The sequence below is a fragment of the Salmo trutta genome, chromosome 11 (assembly GCF_901001165.1).
Source record: "Salmo trutta chromosome 11, fSalTru1.1, whole genome shotgun sequence".
NCBI classification, from domain to species: domain Eukaryota; kingdom Metazoa; phylum Chordata; class Actinopteri; order Salmoniformes; family Salmonidae; genus Salmo; species Salmo trutta.
Window position 1 is genome coordinate 11,404,919 of NC_042967.1, and position 23,143 is coordinate 11,428,061.

Consider the following 23,143-nt stretch of genomic DNA (forward strand, 5'->3'; position numbering starts at 1 on the left):
GGTCGCATGGACGTGGTTTGGGTATGAAAAGTCTGATACGGACCAGAAAACCGTCCTCTGCAAAATATGCCGTAGGCCAGTCCCAACAACATGCTCAAACACCACTAACCTCTTTTACCACCTACGCAAGAATCATGTGAAACAGTACAGAGAGAGTCTACAGATGAGACCCAAAAAAGTACAGTTGAGTGCTCAAAACAAACCCCAGACTGAGACGTTGCAAGAGGCTTGCAAGAGGCTATATTTTAGGCCTATATTTATTTTGTTTGCAACTATAGTTGAAGTGTTTTCTATTTACCTTTTTAGATTTTATACATTAATATTTTATATTTTGTTAAATGCTTAATTGAAAATTTGCACAATGGTTCTAAATAAAAGGAGAAATTGTCACGTCCTGACCAGTAAAAGGGGTTGTTTGTTATTGTAGTTTGGTCAGGGTGTGGCAGGGGGTGTTTGTTTAGTGTGTTTCGGGGTTTGTTGGCAATGTTCTATGTTAGTCTATTTCTATGTCTGTGTCTAGTTATTCTATTTCTATGCTTAGTTTATTGGGTTGACCTTCAATTGGAGGCAGCTGTTCCTCGTTGCCTCTAATTGAAGGTCCTATTTAATAGGGGTATTTTCTATGGGATTTGTGGGTAGTTGTTTCTCCGTATAGTCATTTGTCCTTACGAGACTTGTCGTTGTTTTGTTAAAGTGTTTTGTTTCGTTTCTTTAATAAATAAGAAGATGAGCATACACATTCCCGCTTCGTTTTGGTCTACTCCATACGACGAACGTGACAGAACTACCCACCCCCAACGGACCAAGCAACGGGCCCAGGAAGAGCAAGGATCCTGGGCCAGGGAAAGAAGGGAGAAGGGAGGACGTCATGGACATGGGAGGAGGTAATGGCAGGGGACAAGACCCTGCCATGGAAACAGGTGGAGACAGCGAGGGAGGAACGGCGACAGTACGAAGAGCGAGCCCAACGACGGAAGCACGAGAGGCACCCCCAAAAACATTTTTTGGTGGGGCACACGGGTAGTTTGGCTGGGCCAAGGGTGAGCCCTAAGCCAACTCCCCATGCTTATTATGGGGAGCAGCAGATCATGAGTGCGCCGGTCTATGTGGAAGTGCGCACGAACTCGCCCATGCGCACGCACAGTCCGGTGTGAGCGATCCCAGCCCCTCGCAAGTGCCGTGCTAGAGTGGGCATCCAGCCAGGTAGGAGTATGCCTGCGCAGCACACCTGGCCACCAGTCCGTCTCCTAGGCCCAGGCTACCCTGCGCCTGCTCTACGCACGGCAGCCATCAGGCCTCTGCACAGCCCAGTTCGCCCTGTGCCAGCACTCTGCCCGTGCAGGGCTACTGTGACTACCCAGCCAGGACGGGTGGTGCAGGCTGTGCGCTCCAGACCTCCAGTGCTATTCATGGCCCGGTGTATCCAGTTCCTGCTCCTCGTACTAGCCTTAAGATGCGTGTCCCTAGTCTGGCGCCTCCAAAGCCAGCACCACACACCAGGCCTCCAGTGCGTCAGCCCAGTCCAGTACGTCCTGTTCCTGCTCCTCGCACTAGCCCTGTGGTACGCGTCCCTAGTCTGGTGTTTCCAAAGACAGCCCCACGCACCAGGCCTTTAGTGCGCAGTCCCCGTCTAGAGCTTCCGGCGACAGTGCCCCGTCTAGAGCTTCCGGCGACAGTGCCCCGTCTAGAGCTTCCAGCGACAGTGCCCCGTCTAGAGCTTCCGGCGACAGTGCCCCGTCCAGTGCTTCCGGCGACATCTTACAGTCCGGAACCGACAGAGACGGCCCACAGTCAGGAACCGACAGAGACGGCCCACAGTCCGGAACCGACAGAGATGGCCCACAGTCCGGGAACCGACAGAGACGGCCCACAGTCCGGGAACCGACAGAGACGGCCCACAGTCCGGAACCGACAGAGACGGCCCACAGTCCGGAACCGGCGCAGCCAGAGACGCCCTACAGTCCGGAACCGGCGCAGCCAGAGTCGCCCTACAGTCCGGAACCGGCGCAGCCAGAGTCGCCCTACAGTCCGGAACCGGCGCAGCCAGAGTCGCCCTACAGTCCGGAACTGGCGCAGCCAGAGTCGCTCTACAGTCCGGAACCGGCGCAGCCAGAGTCGCCCTACAGTCCGGAACCGGCGCAGCCAGAGTCGCCCTAAATTGGGAACCGATCTCTCTTATCTGATTAACTGTCTGTTAATGGAGCCAAAGGTCTCACGTTAACTTACACAGCGACACAAAGTTGTCCAGGAAACCTAAGGTTTAGCAACGGGTTTAAAACTTACTTCAAATATCACCAATCGGGAAAAGATCTCGTGGAGCTGTGGGAATATTCTCTCTTCTTCTTCTGTATGTTCTTCTTATTCTTCTGTATCTCGCGACCAATGTTAATATTCTCTCTTCTTATTCTGTATGTTCTTCTTATTCTTATTCTTCTGTATCTCGCAACGCACGTTAATATTCTCTCTTCCTCGTCCTCGATTTGAAAAATGCGCGCTGAACGTAAAAGAAATGCTTCTTTCAACAAGAGGTGAAATGAGATGTCAATCAGCATCAAACTGCCAGTAGCGAATAAAATTTTGTGGTGGCACCCGGGGTGGCCAATCAGATGTCAGGGGTATCCAATGCCACCCCAGACACCCCTCTGGCTCCGCCCCAGCGTAAAGGCAAAATAACAAATGCCAGCAGCAGTTTTTCTTCTGGTTAGGCTATATTGATCTCTGGCTCCCTCTTGAGTAATTTGTGTGTCTTAATTATTTAATCAAACAGCGTGCTTACAGCTTCAGACAAGTTCAGTACATACAGTCTATGGAAAAATACACATTTAAAAATTTCAACCAATCGATTGGTGATGACTCTCGGTCGTCCAAAATGTTATTATTGCAATTAGCACACCTTTGCATAATACATAGAAGAAAAAGAGCAAAAGTGCCTAACAGAGTGCCATCACGGTTCTAGCTAAATGACACTGAATGAGGGGACATTTCACGATTCATTAAATTCTGTGGAGTGAATTCAATTTGCGCCCATGTTTTAATGAGTGCCCAGCAGTGGTTAATTTGGAGATAACTATTTCACATTGCTTCTCAGGGTATCTTTCACAAGAACAGCTTTCCTTTCTAAAGACTTTTAGCTGAAGTGTGTGTGTGGGGGGGGGGGGGGGGGGTCTCTCTCTCTCTCTCTCTCTCTCTCTCTCTCTCTGTGTGTGTGTATGTTACTGCCTGTAGAGGGAGAATGGTGATTTGGCTTAACAATAAAAGGAAACATTTACAATGCACACACAATACACAGCTGGATGTTTTTGCAGGGCCTTCCATTTAGCTAAGGATTGTTCTTTTAAAAACTTCAAAGCACTGTAAAGTTTTAATTTAGGCTACTTGGTATTTACTGTGAACATTTCGTTTTCAGCTTAGTGTTTTCTTACCTGGCATGCCTTGTCATATTTCTAATTTGTCTAAAGTTAGACAGCAACAAATTCATGTTCTGAGATTCCTACCGATCTCATTTGAGTCTGTCATTCAGGTAGCTTAAATTAGAAACAACTGTCATCTTTGATGGTTTGAACGGTAGAATCCAATTCATATTCCGTTTTCCAACCCCTCTTGTTTGAGAGCTGCAGAAATGACACTGTCAGTCAGTCAGTCTATTCCAATAAGAACACCTCTCTCTTATCTCTCACATCACATTTTGTGGTGGCGGTTGCCGGGTGATTGATGGGAATTGGATCTTTGCCCTTAAATGTTGCCATGAAGATAAAGCGGTGGTGACAGCTCCATGCTGTGAGTGACTTCCTGGATATCTCCACGGTGACCGCGGGCGGTGACACTTCAGGAGTGACAGGTGATTTTCCCTCCCCAAGGTGTCAGAGGGGGTCTGAGCTCAGAGAGAGGGAAACTCTGAGTTCTGCCAAGGTGAAGACCTTTGGACACAATCCTTGCCAACAGGTCTCCAATTGGTTGGTTCCCACATTGCAGGTACCAGGATAACTGGACTAGGTGTACCTTTAATACAGGGTAAAACATGCACATTTGAAGCAACAGTACATATGTATAGACAATATAACGAACAAGCAGCACACCAGTTTTTAACTTCTCTAGGGTATGTGGGACGGTAGCGTCCCACCTCGCCAACAGCCAGTGAAATAGCAGAGCGCCAAGTTCAAAACAACAAAAATCTCATAATTCAAATTTCTCACACATACAAGTATTATACACCATTTTAGAAATAATCTTCTCGTTAATCCAACCACACTGTCCGATTTCAAAAAGACTTTACGGCGAAAGCATAGCATTAGATTATATTAGGACAGCACCTAGACAAGAAAAACCACACAGCCATTTTCCAAGCAAGGAGAGGCGTCACAAAAACCAGAAATACAGCAAAAATGTATCACTAACCTTTGATGATCTTCATCAGATGGCACTCATAGGACTTCATGTTACACAATACATGTATGTTTTGCTAGATAAAGTTCATATTTATATCCAAAAACCCCATTTTACATTGGCGTGTAATGTTCAGAAATGTTTTGCCTCCAAAACCCCCGGTGAATGAACACATACATTTACAGAAATACTCATCATAAACTTTGATAAAAGATACAAGTGTTATGCACAGAATTATGGATAAACTTCTCCTTAATGCGATCGCTGTGTCAGATTTCAAAAAAGCTTTACGTCGAAAGCAAATTTTGCAATAATCTGAGTACAGCGCTCAGACATCAAAACAGATACTCGCCATTTTGGAGTCAACAGAAGTCACAAATAACATTATAAATATTCACACTTACCTTTGATGATCTTCATCGGAATGCACTCCCAGGAATCTCAGTTCCACAATAAAATGTTTGTTTTGTTCGATAAAGTTAATCTTTATGTCCAAATACCTCCAAATACCTTTTGTTCACGCGTTCAGTCGAGTAATCCAAATCCACTGTGCTCGTGCAGTGAGTTCAGACGAAAAGTCAAAAAAGTTATATTACAGTTCGTAGAAACATGTCAAACGATGTATAGAATCAATCTTTAGGATGTTTTTATCATAAATCTTCCATAATATTCCTACCGGACGATTCCTTTGTCTTCAGAAATGAAAAGGAACACACCTAACTCTCATGGGAGTGCGCACGATTGAGCTCATGTAATTTTCTCAGTCATCTGATTCCAAGCGCTCTTATTCTCCCCCCATTCACAGTAGAAGCATGAAACAACATTCTAAAGACTGTTGACATCTATCTAGTGGAAGCCTTAGGAAGTGCAAAATTACCTCACAGACACTGTATATTGGATAGGGAAATGTAACGCCCTGGCCATAGAGAGGGTTTTTTTTGTTCTCTATTTTGGTTAGGCCAGGGTGTTACATGGGTGGGCGTTCTATGTTTATTTTTCTGTGTTGGTTTGTTTCTTTGGTTGGCCGTGTGTGGCTCTCAATCAGGAACAGCTGTAGTTCGTTGTTGCTGATTGGGAGTCATACATAGGCAGCCTGTTTTTCCTTTGGGGTTTGTGGGTGATTGTCTTCTGTTAGTGTGTTTTCCTGACAGGACTGTTTTGCTGTCGTCTTTGGTTTATTTTTGTCAATTTTTTTTTTTTAATTTTTCAAAATTCGAATGATGAACACATCCTCCGCTGCACCTTGGTCTAATTCTGACGACGGCCGTTACAGGAAACTTGAAAAACTACAAACCTCAGATTTCCACACTTCCTGGTTGGATTTTTTCTCAGGTTTTTGCCTGCTATATGAGTTCTGTTATACTCACATACAGCATTCAAACAGTTTTAGAAACTTCGGAGTGTTTTCTATCCAAATCTACTAATAATATGCATATCCTACCTTCTGGGCCTGAGTAGCAGGCAGTTTACTACGGGCACACCTTTCATCCGGACGTCAAAATACTGCCCCCTACCCAAGGGAGGTTAAGCAATAAGGCATGAGAACCTGGAGATTATCGTGTGATAACTCCCGACTAACTTTATGCTGTAGGCTACCAAAATACTTGATCAACTTCCAAATATTTTACAAAGTAAAACAGGAGAGAGAGGCTTTTGGCACGAGCGCATCGGCCATCACCAGCGAGGGAGCTGCGCGTCATTGGGTGAGTCAGTGGAACTGGAAAAAAAATGTAGGACTATAATTTCCTACTCATATTGTAGCCTACAATAGCTATTGATGGATTCAAGACAAGTTCGTTTTTATTGATCTCAGATTCTCAGTTGTTCTTTGTCAAAGTAGCCTCTCATGTCGATCATTTGTGTGGTATTATAGTGATTTTAAGACAATTGGGAACTCGAGTTGGAATCATGATGTCAGTGATCTTCAGGTCGGCGCTCTAGAAAGAGGCTTGAGTTCCTGACTTGGAATCCGAGTTAGATGACTATTCAAAACAAATTTGACCAATTGGAGCTAGTTTTTTCAGAGTTCCCAGTTGTCTTGAACTGAAGTTGGAATTCTGAGATTTCCCAGTTGCAAGTTCCTAGTTGTTTTGAACGCGGCATTAAAAAAGATTATACCAAAGTCTCCAGTCAAATGAAATGCGTTTTTAAAAGACAAACATTTTCCCAGACTCTATGCCACTAAAATTGTTCCCCATGCCACTACGCAAATGTGATGATATGCATGCAATTCTTTATTATAAAGGTGATTATTTTTTTCATGCGTTCCGGTACCTCAGAGCTCCCCAGGTCACCCCCCTCTCGTGCTCACTTTTTGTTCCAGCACTTCCCGATTTACAAATTAAGCACTGAGGATAGCTAGGCTAATTGTTACTTCTCCTTTGCTACTGTAGCTAACTAGCCAACTAAAACTAACACACAATCACATCAAGCAGCTGAAATGACAGCAAACTATGTGCATTTTCCTTTGTTTTACCTTTGTTTATATTGCCAATTCTTTGGATATATCCATTAATGATCCTGATAAATGAATTGGCCTGACTTTTAAATGTAGCCTACAGTTCTGAGGACGCACAAAGTGATTGTTTTATTTTAAAGCTCTTTTTTCTCTCTCATGGGCTATGGGTTATGGGTTGCATTTCACATGAAAAGGCATTTTACTATCATAGCGCATTTAGCCCTCTGGTCAGCCCTGACAACGGTATGCTATTTCCCCACTTCAAATAGCCTGCAGGCGCGCACCAACAGAGGGTTCACAAGACCTGACACAGATCAATGCAAAACCCTCACCAGAACTTTTTGTTGAAACAGAATCAGTTCTATGATGGCAAACATCAGACATATTAACTATTGCTGAAAGCTGAGGCAACTGTTAGGGAAAGGAGAAAGGGGGATACCTAGACAGTTGTACAACTGAATGCTTTCAACTGAAATGTGTCTTCGGCATTTAACCCAACCCCTCTGACTCAGAGAGGTGCGGAGGGCTGCCTTAATCAACATCCACATCTTCGGCGCCTGGGGAACAGTGGGTTAACTGCATTGCTCAGGGGCAAAACAACAGATTTTTACCTTGTCAGCTCAAGGATTCCATGCAGAAAACTTTTGGTTACTGGCCCAACGCTCCTACACGCCAGGCTACCTGCCGACCCTAGCCAACAAATACCGGAATAGCACCCTGAAAACAACTGCACTGTCTGCTGTTGTGGCATTTTACGCCATTTTGTGTGACGTCATTTACAGAGGTACATCATAGGGGTCATTCATATGGGCACAGAAGACAACGTTTTTTACTTTATTTTTAAAGCTGCCCAGAGAGGACATTGTTTTTATGGGAAGAAGCAACTCATTACACTCTGAGGCTCCAGTACACAAAAAAGTACCTTTCCCAGCATCACTCCCGAACCTGTATAAGCACACATTAGCAACACCTGATGGTGCTGTGATTGTGTGCATCCCTAACTCAGGGAAAGTATTCAGTTAGATATCTGGGCAGAGAACAATAAATACTTGTGTAAACCAAACCCAGTCTAATCTAGGACACCCTCAATAGGCAACCAGTTGAGTTCCTGAAAGCATCTCTTGCCTATGTGTGTACATGGACTCACTTCAATACTACCCTGATCAGCTTATTCTGGGCTATCTGGAGCTTCCCCTTCATAAGCTTAGATAAGCCCCCAAACCAGGAAGTACTAGTGTAGTCAAAGTGGCATTGAATGAGGGCAGTGGCTATCACTTTCATGGAGTCCTTATCAAGCAGCTTGGACTTTCTAGGCAAAAATGTAGTCCTGGCATTAACCTTCCCTAGCTCTTTAGTGGCCATGCTCACACCTCCCAATCTTCCATCAAGGATGCATCCCAGGTAGCTAACAGAGGTTTTAGTAGTCAGCATCTCCCCCCTAACTCCACTCTGATTTCAAAGGACCTACTCAATTTAGGTCTGGATCCAAAAATAATTGCCTCACTTTTACTAAGTGCAGAGATAGATACCTTATTATCTCCAAGCCATTTGCTAATGTTAGTAAGCTCTGTGCTAAGTATGCTCTCGAACATAGTTTTACTTTTGTGAGACACCAGAAGTGTAGAGTCATCCTCATAAAGGAAAAGATGGCAAGAACAAGCATCTTTCATATTGTTAATATACAGTAAAAACAGTAAAGGCCCAAGCACGCTCCCCTGCAGAACGCCACAACTCATTGGTTTTGCCTGAGACAGTGAACCATTAACCTGTACTGTTGCTCCCTACCTGATCAAAAGGACTTTACCCAGCCTAGAGGGATACTGCTTAACCCTAGTGCTTCCAGTTTGGAGATTAGGAGACAGTGGTTAACTGTATCGGAGGCCTTTGTAGGTCAAGCAGTACCATTCCACAGAGACTTCCCTCATCAATCTCTTTCCTGATGAAGTCAGTCAAGTAAAGTAGACATGAATCAGTGGAGTATGTTTTTCTAAAACCCGACTGAAAATCATACATTAGACCCTGTTTGCTGACATATTCATACATTTGCTCATGTACAACTCTCTCCAGGATCTTTGATGTTACACTGAGGATAGATACTACACCTGCTTCTACATCTGCATTGCTTGCTGTTTGGGGTTTTAGGCTGGGTTTCTGTACAGCACTTTGTGACATCAGCTGATGTAAGAAAGGCTTTATAAATACATTTGATTGGTTGATTGAGATACAGGCCTATAATTCCCAGGGTCAGACTTTATCCCCTTCTTTACAGAGGTATAACTTTAGTGTGTTTCATGTTCCTGGGAAAGATGCCTTGTTCAAGAGAACGATTAACGATATGCGTAAATCAAGGGTCAATTTGCTCAGCAGAATCTATAAGAAACCTTGCAGGAATATTATCCAGGCCTGTGGCTTTGGAGCATTTAAACTCTGCTAGCATCCTGGCTATTTTGGCTGATGCTACCTGATGCTACCTTTTTGTTCTCAATGATTTTATCAGCAAAGTAACCCCTCTTAACTTCATCCATCCTGTGCTGTGCTTCATTTCTGTGACGTTTATATAGGACAAAATCAGGCCGTTTTTGAGAGTTCTTAAATTTCATCAAGGCCTTATTCCTTGCTTGGATAGATTCTAGAATCTAATGATTAAACCAAGGGCTAGATCTCTGCTTTACCCTGACCTGTCTAATGGGAGCCATCACTTTCACCACATCAAGGAATCTACATTTAAAGACTTCCCAGGCACTGTCTACCCCAACACTATCCAGCACTGGTGACCAGTCAATTTTGCCCACTTGCTCCCTAAACATTTCAACACAGTATTTTTTGAGTCCTCTGATTCTAACAGTTTTGTGACACTATAATATATCTTTAAAAACCCTCCTTGTGCAAAATGTAATAAAATGATCACTGATTCCATATACTATTACTCCACTCTGCGATATTTTGGATTTATCAGACACCAATATTAAGTCAATTGTACTTTGCACTGTTTCAAATACCCTGGTGGGATCTTTGATCATTTGGGTCAGGACAAGTGATCTACAGAAGTGCATAAATACATTGTGAGTTGGGTTTTCCTTTTTGCAGACATCAGTATTGAAATCGCCTAACAAAATTATTTGCTTCACCAGGGAATCATTACAGTTTGACAACACAGTTTCGAGACCTACATAGAATGCATTCTGATTGGGCAGCCTGTAACACACCCCAAACAAAATCGGCTTGGTTTTGGGAAGGAAGATATCCAGCCAGACAATCTCCAGATCAACGCTTAAATCCAATCTGACGTTATATGCAATGTCCGACCTTACAAACGCACATATCCTCCCCACCATTTCGATTCCGATCCTTCCTGTCTCTGTAAAACATAAGATACCCACCTCTGATTTGTGAACCAACAGACATATCTCATCTATCTTCGGTAGTAGGCTTCGGACGTTTAAGTACACAAAATGTAAACACGTATTCCCAAAGGCCTCACTGAATTCCCGATCCACTTGTAACTTGCCTCCCACTGCACTACCATCCTCCCGCTGCACTGCCTCCGGTGGCCTCTCTGCCACCATTGAGCCCCCCTCCCCAGGTGCTGCTCCGTCGGCCTCACCACCTTGTCCCCCGTCTCTCGCCTCTGGTGGCCTCCGCACCGCTGCAGACCTCCCCTCCTCTGGTCCCACTCCACCTTCATATTATTTGAATAGTGGAATAATTTATAATGCCCATCCATATAAACTATGTAGCCAACTGATTGGTATACTTATGCAACATAATCATAGTTTCCATTGAAACTTAATAGATAGGATATCTTCACAGGTACAGTAGGTGACTAATGCTGTGTTCACAAAAAGTGGGAAGGTGGTATTTACCACATTCAGCAGAAAAAATCCACTTGAACGCCCCTCCAACTGGTAATTACTAGTGGGAAACGTGTCTATCATCCCTGAGCTCCAACTTTTCCCACATGCTGACCTCTGATGACGCCTAATGAGGAAATAACCTCGATAACTGCATTTTCGGCAGTCAAATACAACAACAAAACATTATTTATAAAAAGCAATCTATTAATATGGTTTTTCAGCATTATAATTTGTTTACAAGCATGGTAGCTGTACGTTTATGGTTGACGCAGCTTGTTGGCCTTTTGCCAATCAGTGTTTCTCAACGAGTACAAAGCACGTGACTGCATCCATCCACTCTCCAACTGGGAATTACAACCGTGCCACCGGGTTATGAACGTAGCATCAGACAATAAAGGTTGATTTCATTATTTATCATTCAAGCAACAGATGGAGAGTTATTATCATTATGACTCATAATTATACATTGCCAAATGATTTCTCAGAAGGTTTGGTTTCAAATGTAGCTATTCTGTCAGCAGAGCTGATTGTTATTCTCGCTTCAGGTGAAAAATCTGTTCATAGATAGTTCCTCTGCCCTCACTGGAGAATTGTCCTCCACAGGCACAAAGAGGCCACTCTGCCTAGCTGCTGTGTGCAACACACCAGAACGTGCCTAGCTTCTCTGTGTAACACACCAGAACATGATGGGGGTGAACGCAGTCCTAGGATATGTAGCCAGTATATCTGGCATGCATTACACAGCTGACCAGTTTAGGTACTATTGAATTGTGGTTGTAAGATGGGAGAATAATTAAACAATATAATAATGGCCAGTGACAATAACATTAGCACATCAAACGCAGGCAAGCACACACACACACACATCTTGGGGGATAGATTCAGCTGTAGGGTAGAGCAGCAGCTGTGCCCATCTGGTGTCCCACCGTGAGGACTATCGTCCCAGAGAGCCTCAACTCACTGAGAATCTGCCAGCTCTAACACTGATCCCACACACACACACACACACACACACAAACACACAAAACCTTGCCCAAAGCTGCCATTCACACACACACACAGAACCCAAATGACCCATTTCCACACATTCACCTGACTCAGTATGTAAACAGAACAGACAGGTCTACAGCATGAATCAACCAACAGAGAGTGGTTACATGGATGAACTGTAGACCATGGACTCAGAATATGAAAGTGCAGAGCTTTAACTTAAACGTTACAAACGTCATAGGGGAACTCAGCAGTTGAAACGACAACAAAGCTGGCACCCCACCACTGTTTTTGGTAAAAAGCTGGGGGAGGGGGCTGGAGATATGTAACCACTTTCAAATTCATAAACAGAGCTAGATGCCAGGATTGACCATCCATGATATTAAAATGAGTTTTGACCATGTTTTGAGCCTATACTGTGTTTGTTTACATTTAGGTTGTTTACAAACATTGGAGTAGAACAAGCTGAAATTGTGGGTTCTGATGGGATACGACAGTTGAACTAAACTCATCAGCCATTTATGTACAAGACATATTCTTCAAGAATGAATTCCAAGTCCAAACTGGATGTAGCAACTGCGTATCACTCCTTTAAACAACCAGTGAATTCCCCATTAGGCTGAATCATCACCTGATGCAAATGAAGAACACACACTCTAAAGTCCATCCACCAAGAGGTTGTTTGTGCTGTTGCTCTTCGCCCGCTAAAACAATATAAAAATACTTAAATTATGCTAATACATGCATGGGCTTCCAGAGGCGGAATATGGAATGTGGAATGATCCAGGCTAAACCCTGTGGTGTGGTTGTCTTCTCTGTGTGTGTGTGTGTGTGTGTGTGTGTGTGTGTGTGTGTGTGTGTGTGTGTGTGTGTGTGTGTGTCTGTCTCGGAAGACCAGTGGACTGAGCGTTCCAGTGGATTGTCTCAACGTCTCAACACTGCGGGGGAGCATACAGTACACTGAGTCGACACAATGACTGACCCTGTCCGGCCACGGTGGTCTGGCTACTGAACGCTTACGTTCTATCTCACTCCCCCTGAGGCATGCAGCCACACCACTATAGGAAGTGAATCTGTTTCTATGCACAACACTAACATCCACAGAACCACAGGAAAGAAAGAGGGCAACGGCCAACAGGGCAACCAGCTGGCTGGGGAGCAAAACCCAACTCCTCCCAAACCAAACTACCTGACCATAGACGGATAAGAGGTTGACACAAATGAGTATGGCTCATACTAGCTTCACACACAGGGTTATCCTCAAGGCAAAGACCCCCAGAGGCAACATTCATACACTAACAGAGATGAATGAAAGTGAGATTATATTAGTTGGTAGGGGTAACGGAACTAGTGCAGTGCCCCGTACCCACCAACCCTATACTGTTGGAGCTAAGAACACAAGCATTTCACTACACCCGCAATAAAATCTGATAAATATGTGTATGTGACCAATAAAATTTGATTTGATTTAACCAGGGTCCTATCTGATACATAGAGCATCACACTGCACTAACTGTAGTTTAACCAGGGTTCTACCAGCACCATACTGTAATAACTGTAGTTTAACCAGGGTTCTACCAGCACCATACTGCACTAACTGTAGTTTAATCAGGGTCCTACCAGCACCATACTGTAATAACTGTAGTTTAACCAGGGTCCTACCAACACCATACTGTAATAACTGTAGTTTAACTAAGGTTCTACCAGCACCATACTGTAATAACTGTAGTTTAACCAGGGTCCTACCAGCACCATACTGTAATAACTGTAGTTTAACCAGTGTCCTACCAGCACCATACTGTAATAACTGTAGTTTAACCAGGGTTCTACCAGCACCATACTGTAATAACTGTAGTTTAACTAAGGTTCTACCAGCACCATACTGTAATAACTGTAGTTTAACCAGGGTTCTACAAGCACCATACTGCACTAACTGTAGTTTAACCTGGGTCCTACCAGCACCATACTGTAATAACTGTAGTTTAACCAGGGTCCTACCAACACCATACTGTAATAACTGTAGTTTAACTAAGGTTCTACCAGCACCATACTGTAATAACTGTAGTTTAACCAGGGTCCTACTAGCACCATACTGCACTAACTGTAGTTTAACCAGGGTCCTACCAGCACCATACTGTAATAACTGTAGTTTAACCAGGGTCCTACCAACACCATACTGTAATAACTGTAGTTTAACCAGGGTCCTACCAACACCATACTGTAATAACTGTAGTTTAACCAGGGTTCTACCAACACCATACTGTAATAACTGTAGTTTAACCAGGGTTCTACCAGCACCATACTGTATTAACTGTAGTTTAACCAGGGTCCTATCAGCACCATACTGTATTAACTGTAGTTTAACCAGGGTTCTACCAGCACCATACTGTAATAACTGTAGTTTAACCAGGGTCCTATCAGCACCATACTGTATTAACTGTAGTTTAACCAGGGTCCTACCAACACCATAATGAAATAACTGTAGTTTAACCAGGGTCCTACCAACACCATACTGTATTAACTGTAGTTTAACCAGGGTCCTACCAGCAGCATAATGTAATAACTGTAGTTTAACCAGGGTCCTACCAGCACCATACTGTAATAACTGTAGTTTAACCAGGGTCCTACCAACACCATACTGTATTAACTGTAGTTTAACCAGGGTCCTACCAGCACCATACTGTAATAACTGTAGTTTAACCAGGGTCCTACCAGCACCATACTGTAATAACTGTAGTTTAACCAGGGTCCTACCAACACCATACTGTATTAACTGTAGTTTAACCAGGGTCCTACCAGCAGCATACTGTAATAACTGTAGTTTAACCAGGGTTCTACCAACACCATACTGTAATAACTGTAGTTTAACCAGGGTCCTACCAGCACCATACTGTATTAACTGTAGTTTAACCAGGGTTCTACCACAGTCACTGAGTAGGGTATGGTGTAAGAACCCTGACCACCAATACTCACAGTAGCGTAACAGTTAACCAGGTGTCCTACCTCTGTCACTGTAGTCGTCCACCAGTATGATCTCAGCGATGAGGTGGTCTGGGGTACGGTAGGAGATGCTGTGGATGGTCCTCAGCAGGGATGACCAGCCCTCGTTGTGGAACGGGATGATGATGCTGGTGTTGGGAAGGCTCTCCAGGTACAGCTTCGTCTTGCAGCTGAGGAAAGAGAATACACAATATACCAGGGACTGTATTAGCCTCCATGGTTTTTAATACATCAGACCAGACCTTTCTTGACCTGTCCTGACAAAGACCCCAGTGGGATCGAAATTCAATACATCAGAGACATCGTGCGTGTTTCATCTCCACGTGTAGCTTATGCATTTGATGAAGAGCTAGCTGCATGTGTTGGTATTTGGTATGTTTGAATATAGTGACTCTGTGATAGGCTAAATGTCACAATCTTATACTGATATCTTTAATCACGTCTTCCTACATCTGGAAAGCCAACCTGCTCCCTGCTGTGTGTCACACTGCCAAGCCAGCCAGCCTTCCAGCCAGCCAGCCATCCAGCCAGCCATCTTGCCAGCCAGCCGTCCATCCAGCTAGCCAGCAAGCCAGCCTCAAACACATAGCCTGCTTTACCTTCTACCTCTGTGCTGAGTCGTAAAGTAAATCAGCGTTTAAAAGAGCCACTCCAGCTTCAGCTGGCCTAATAAACAATTCAGGGAAATCTGCATGTTAATAGCCGCCTCGACAAAGCTGAAATTGGCAAATGAAGCAGCAGTTTTATGGTTCACACGAGTCTCCTGCTAATTTACCTCGGTGACAACCTTGACAAGCTGTTCTAATTTATCACCGGTCTCTGCAGAATGATGACTCGGTACTTGGTTAGAAGCCTTGGTTTTTATTATTGTTTTATTTAGAGAAAGAGGGAGTGAGTGAGTGAGGGAGGGAGGGAGGGAGGGAGGGAGGGAGGGAGGGAGGGAGGGAGGGAAAAAGAGACAATGAGAGAGAGTGAAAAGGGAAAGAAGAGAGCGATAGAGAGCGAGAGAGAGAGCGAGAGAGAGAGAGAAAGAGAGCGAGACCAAGGGTGGGAGGGGGAGAGACAGAGATTCTCTATTGAGGCCGAGGGAGGGAGGGAGGGAGGGAGCATAAAAATCCCCCACCAAACTGCTCCAGCTCCCTACATCTGTGCTGGGCTGGGAAAGCAAATTCATTCCTGCTGGAGTTGAGCCAATCTCTAAAACACAAGGTTGATCTCTCCAGCTGCCCTGTCAGATAATTCTACATTATGAAATACCATTCAGGAAGGAAAGGAGCATCGATTTGCATAGTAATAGGCAGATAGAGCCACATACCATTATGGAAAATACCGTTGTCACCCCCCTCCAGCGCCGTATCGCGAGGAAACTTGAAATATGGGGCTGGATTGGGGCTTTATAGGCCTCTCTTAAATGCATATAGGCTTAAATTAAACTTCCATTTTCCCTTCCTTACTGTATGGAATGAGTGTGTGAGGAAGAGAGAAAGAAAGAGAGTGAGAGAGTGAATAAATAAATGACTGATTAGAGACTCCGTTCAGGTCAGGTAAGAATGAAGCAGAACTGTCAGCTTCCGTTGAACTTGATAAGATGACATTGAACATGATGCAGACTTGATGCTATCAACTGCTGATGTGATTCTGTTTCATCTCAACTAGGCCTTTGCACCGCCGTGGTTGTCGCGCACACAGACCCGATGAGAATGACATTCATGTTATATTCTGTATGGGTAAATGCCTTCAGTCTGTTCCTTACGTGTTGATTTCCCACTCCCAGCATGATAGGATTCCCCACTGCGTCTTATACTGTCTGCCATGCTGTTACAGCCATTTAATAACAGGTCACCGCTCTCCAGATCAGATCAGTACTTACTGTAACACCTGACTGGGTAAATGCATAGGTGTTAATGTTGGATGAAATGTTGAGCTGCGTCATTTGGTGTATAATGCACAATGCAGTATCACATCTGCTTTACAACCATGCCAGGCTTTATTCTGAGGCATTGCTCTGTTCAAGTGTAGGCTATGTACACTAACTACCGAACGTTGAGCTTCTCCATCACATCGTATGACTTGTGGAACTGATTATAGATAGTCCAATGCTTCAGTAATTAAGAAAAAACTGTAATTAGTCAGCAGTGAAAACATTTTGAAAATAACCACATATAAAACAGTAACTGAAACCAAGTAGGTTTGGATCCAGGTATAACTATTTTGTGTAAAGGGTTCCACATGAAATTCAAAAGGGTTCTACCTAGAACCAAAAAGGGTTTTCAAAGGGTTCTCCAATGGGGACAGGCCTAGGAACCATTTTAGGTTCTAGATAGTGTATGTGCAGACTGAGAAATAAAACATTTCCAAAGATACTTTGCATTCACAGACATCACAATCCCTTAAATGTTTTTAACCTGTGAGGTTTCTTTTCCGTACCACTTTGCGTCAACAACATTAGCTAGGATAGCGGCAGCACTGGCCTCATTTCCATCTCTTAAATTTGTTGAAATCAGGGGTGTATCTGAGTTATAGCCGTCATTACATTAGGCAGGGAAGCAGAACAGGCAGGCAGAACAGACAGGCAGGCAGAACAGACAGACAGGCAGAGCAGGAAGACAGGCAGGGCCCCAGCTTACTGTGAGGAAGATGGAGATCATTCAGCCACTGTCTACAAAATAATGTTCCAGATCACATATTGAAAGGATTGCTGCAGGGCTTTATGAGACTGTAAATAAACAGAGATGCCCTCTCACCATAGATATTCTTTCTTGTTCTCTCTATCTCACTATCTATCTAACTCTCTCTCTCTCTCCTCCCCTCCCCCCCTCTCTCTATAACTATCTATCCCTCTCCCCCCTCAATCTCTATCTCTTTCTCCCTCTATCTATCTCCTCCCTCTCTCGCTTTTTCTCTCTCTCTCTCTCTCTCCCCCTCTTCCTTTCTTCCTCCCCTCTCTCTTTCCCCCCTCCTTTTTTCCCTCCCCCTCTCTCTCTCTCGCACACTAATAAACACACTCTCTCATTCTCTCCCTCTCTCTCTCTCACACTCCGCACAAGGCACATCACCTGCTGAAGAAAATTGCCATGGTTTTTTGTGATGATGGAACTGAACTGAAGAGCATTGCCCTGGAGGGCTGATTTAGCTTCATAGAAACCTGACTTCCTGTCAACACATGATCTGATCCCACACACACGGATTGCGGTGTGGAAAACATGTTTACTAGTAATTGAGCACACACCATTTTCACACATGAAAATGTACTTACGTGCGCACCTTGTGCATCCTGTGCATCATGTCGAATATACTTGCACCCACACTCTCACACACACACAGTCAGTAGATTAGACACGGGACAATATCCAGAGGGAGAAAACACTATATTTCAATCCTAAGCTTAACTAGCTTTCAAATGACAAAATGTCCCCATATCCCTCTCCACAGTATGCACAGCACAGTGTGGCATCTAATTTCCCTACCTCGCTAACATGGAATCACTTGGAGTCCAAACGGCACCCTATGCCCTATAAAGTGCATTATGTTTTACCAGGGCCCATAGGGTAAAAAGTAGTTCACTATATAGGGAGTAGGGTGCCATTGGGATGCAGTCACTCTCCAGCCCCCCCGCAGCGGAGGGAATAGTTCTCATTATCGACAGAGCTGTAACACTACTGCAACCCCCCTCCTGACTTCCAACCCATTGCAGTAGGAGTTACTGCGGGATTTGTTTCTTGCAAGGAGAGAGAGAGAGAGAGAGAGAGAGAGAGAGAGAGAGAGAGAGAGAGAGAGAGAGCGAGAGAGAGAGAGAGAAAATCCATGTTGTTTCTATGAAGGCCTAATGGTACGTAGAAGACCAGTGGTTTCTCTCTCTCACTTTCTTACAATGCCCTTCTAGTGCTCCCTGAGAGCCATTATGGACCAATCCATCAAATACCTCATTGCAAATCCTCTTTAAGCAATATCTGACATCACTGCGAAAAGCAGCCAATACGGCCATCCTAACGTACATATGCAGCACTGTTCAACTAAACACCTTTGATTGGTACCAGAGTAGCAGAGTAACCACCAACAACAAACCCCTAATCGATGTAAGCTGCCATTTTCCATCTAATGATATTAGCCATGTTTGTCTACTAATGAATAGCAGTAAAGTGTCAGTGCAAATCGTGTGCATTGTATACGGGTTACTTTCACATTTATTTGATGTGAGGATCAATAGAGGTGAACGTGTTTGTTCACGCTCCTCTCCTCCAAGCCATTGAACAGACACAGATACTAAGACCTGGGGGATTAGAGAAGACAACATCGTTGGAGATGCGAGGCGTGACCCCATTTTGTGTTTGAAGTGAAATGTTAACGTGCACACCGCCATGTTCTCTCGTTAGTAGTGCAGCAATTGACCCCCAATTAACACACGTTATTACCTCTGCTCTGCACATTTATTGCGTCAACATTTGGGTCAGAGAAAGACCCATCTGTCACTCTACTTACTTTGGATGTCTGATGTCTGGTAGAGAGCGGTCCAGGGCGATGTTGTTACTAACGTAGATGTTGAAGCCGTTCTCCTTGTAAACCGAGTCGTCACACTCATCCTCAGCCAGAGGGTAGGGCTTGCCGTGCTCCCCTTTCCCTAAAAGACAGAAAATACTGTGAAATATCAAGGTGCTTTGCAGTGTGTGTGTGTGTGTGTGTGTGTGTGTGTGTGTGTGTGTGTGTGTCTCAGAGGGTCATAATGGTCCACTTTAACCCATTTGTCAATGGGTCTTCTTCGGTAGATACCCCGTGGAGTAATTGCAGTGTTCCTCTTCTCTCCCATTTCTATGATCAGAAAAGACACTGTAAATGCACAGATCTTTTTCAGGGCTTGGCAGTTAGCCACTTTGGCGTAACGACGACTCCTAAATCCTCAGCAGACATCAAACCAGGAAGGGAAACATTTGGCCTGCCCTGTGATCACTAATACAATTATACACACGTCTGTGATTTATCAGATCAGGAGTGTGAGTATGTATGTGTGTGTGTGTGCTTGTGTGTGTGTGTGTCTATTTAGAGATGCAAAACACTGTTTTCGGTATTGTAATCAACGTTGGCCCCAAACCAACAACAGGAACCAGGACTTCTTAAATTGAATAAGTAGCCCTCTACACACTCTGCTTAACATGCTGATAGAGAAGAGGTAATTGAATTCTCCTTGGATACTGCCGTTTAGGCACATGTCACGTCCTGACCATAGAAAGATGTTATTTTCTATGGTAGAGTAGGTCAGGGCGTGACAGGTTTTTTTCTCTCTATGTTTTCTATATCTATGTTGTCATGTATTTCTATGTTGGGGTTTTGTTTGGGATGATCTCCAATTAGAGGCAGCTGGTCCTCGTTGTCTCTAATTGGAGATCATACTTAAGTAGGTTTTTTTTCCACCTGGGTTTGTGGGAGATTATCTTTGAGTCAGTGTATGTTTCACCTCTGCGTCACGGTTTGTTGTTTTTGTCACTCAGTTATGTTTATGTATTGCATAGTTTCACAGTGTAAATAAAATGTGGAAAGACACACGCTGCACTTTGGTCCGCTTCTCCTTACGACAACCGTGACAGCACAAGTTAAATACAAACAACAGGCTAAGAGCTTTGTGTTCATTTGAACTGCTACAGTGTGAGTATCTCATTAGGGGGGCTTGGTAAAGCATGCAATGCTAAAAACAGTAGCCTACATGAATGTGGATCAATAGCTGTACTGAAACACTGCTATACAGCACCATTCGATGGTTATAAAAGCCCATGGATGCTTATAAGTTATAGACCTAAAACATTATACCTGCAGGCTTGAAGTAAAGTGTTACTGTCTTTGTTCAATCAAATGGTGACATACTCTGGTATCTATCTGCACAGGCTGTACTCTTGAGTCCATCCATTTGTTCTGAGACCCCCCTACTGTTTAATCTTGAGTCCTGGACTGAGATGTGAAACCTCAGAGTCTGTGTGGTGACAGAATCATTGGCTCACACTCTGCAATGTGCATTACTGCCATGAGCTTGACTAACTGCCCACCATGAATCAAGCCCCAGGGGCACCGACGCTGAAGGGAAGGCGTTATATATCACTTAAGCTGCCAATCACAATTGACTGACAGCTTCTCTTTCATCTAATTAAACCGTTTACCTCGTTTATACCTCCAAGGGGCCAGAAGTAGAGGATCCTATCGGCATACTTTATTAGAGGATGCTGCAATGAAATCACAAGTGGGTATAGAAGCATCTTATTCCGGAAGCCTGCTAATATGCATTAGTCTTATTGGACGAGGGACACATATGAGGGAAATGTACAGCTTCTAATATAAAGAGAAAGCTTACAATATAGAGAGAAATCTCCTAGGGAAAAAAACTGTTTTAGCGCATATTATTGTATGGTTAAGGTTATCCCTGAAAACACTCCTGGCGTGGCAAACACGCGGTTAATGTACACTGACAGCTGGCTTTGTTTGATGTACGGAGAGGATCCAGAAAGGAAAACAATGACATTCTTAACGAGAGGCTTTCCTTTTGATGTGTGAGCGAGACCGAGAAAAACATGGAAAGTTTCCAGGACGAGTACAAAAGAGGGAAATAGAAAAATCTTTGTTTTTGTAAAATATTAAATGGATTTGGAAGCGGGAGGTGGGAAATATTTTGGGGGCGCCGTCTGCCAAGTAAAGGCTTGTGTTTCAAGTAGGTATCGTATGCCACAATCTTAGAGTCGGCTGGAAATAGGATGAAACGAAACCCACGTCCCTGTCCTCTCATAAACACAATTCATTTTACATCCTTCGCCAAAACCAACGCTAATGAATAAATCACTTGCCAAGTTTTACATCGTTCATCATTTCTCTCATCAACGTGAATTATACATTGACAAAACCCCTCTCTGATCCCTCTCTCTCAATAATGCGGTGAGTTCAATAACTCTACTGTGAGTATTGTTGGCCGCTGGAAGCTAATTTTCCTCGGTACATAATTATTGAAACACTACACCCACAACACAGGGCAGCCAAGCTCACAAGAGGGAGGCGAAAAACCAAGCAAAGGAAATATTCCAATCCAGCACACCCACACATTATTGTTCAATAGTAATGGTTTTCCATTCCATCGTTTCACTCGGAAAGGGCTTGATTTTCGAAACAATGGCGGTTCAAAAAACTAAAGTAAAACATGGACAAAGTGCACTCACCCAATTTCCCTGCTGACAGAACATGTAAATGGATGCTTTTAAAAGGCATAATGGGATAGACAATATATAGAGAAAATCACTTAATTGGTTTAACACATGAATCATTCCTACATGCTGTTCAATGGGGTAAGATTTTCCATAGCTTCCTGGTTGGGGGATGGTGGTGATTATGAGTCTATTATTCACAAAGAGTCTCAGACTAGGATCATTTTATCCTTTTAGATCATAATTAATAAGATGTCATGGACAAGGGGGACCTGATCCTAGATCAGCACTCCTACTCAGAGACACTATTTGAATGCAGGCCCTGTTCTGTAATCACTAATCTATTCACAACAGAGATGGGCAAGAGGCTGACGTCTACTTGATTGAGAGATGCTCAACATTTAATTAACAGGCCCATCACAGTACAATGATGTTGATTACCAGCACTGCAGCTTTATAAGTGGTTAATACACATGCCTACAATTCATTATACAGAGCATTTGTATATGAACTGCTTTAGATTTGTAAGTGGTTAATAGATATAGTATACTACACTTTTCCCATCCGACGTACCCGAGAAAAACAGGGGCAAATGTATTACTCACCCCTGGGTTTCATGCACTGATGAGCTATAATCAGCTTGATTCATCCAAAATTAATAGAAAGCTTTTATCATGGTCGCCGCAAACGTACAATCGAGGCTCAACAGATGGTGTGGTACATATGTGGTGGAGGTCTGGTGGGACAATGACCATGCATCATGATCTGACCAGACAGGAGGGCAGAGAAGGCAACGTTCAGGATTTAGGCAGCCATATTGTAGGGTTACGTGATGTGACAGGTCTGCCACCCTAATGGCACCCTATTCCCTACATAGTGCACTACTTTCAAAGAGGGCCCATAGGGGAATGTGGGGAATAGGGTGCCATTTAGGACAGAAGCCCTGTTTGACGTCTCTGTTTTAGTCCGGTAGCAATTCAACTTAGTCTAATCTGGCTAATGACTTTATTTAATACGCCGAAGTCTGCATGCATTAGAATTTACAGCCGAGTATCGCAATTACAGAAGCTGTAAAAGTGTTCTATTCTCCATTGTTGCCTGGTCATTAATATTGCCTCTGACATGTTTATATACAGTTGACATGAACCCCTGACCGAAATAATATATTTCCTGTCTGGCATTGATGATTTATCCGGCTTGGCTTCAAATGTTTCCCAGCTCCGGGGTACGTTCCAAAACCCACCTTATTCCCTATATCGTGCACTACCCAGAACTGGTCAAAAGTA

General features: G+C 43.8%; 1 protein-coding gene across 3 annotated transcripts in view; it reads right to left on the reverse strand.

The window, feature by feature from the left end:
* The window catches only part of LOC115202213 (polypeptide N-acetylgalactosaminyltransferase-like 6), a 245,480-nt gene that overhangs the window by 163,965 nt on the left and 58,372 nt on the right, over window positions 1-23,143 (reverse strand). For all 3 annotated transcript variants that reach the window (XM_029766197.1, XM_029766194.1, XM_029766196.1), the window contains exons 4-5: window positions 19,165-19,303; window positions 14,689-14,855 (exon numbers count right to left, since the gene is read on the reverse strand). In XM_029766197.1, the coding sequence (XP_029622057.1) occupies window positions 14,689-14,855; window positions 19,165-19,303 (306 nt within the window). The remainder of the gene's footprint in view (window positions 1-14,688; window positions 14,856-19,164; window positions 19,304-23,143) is intronic.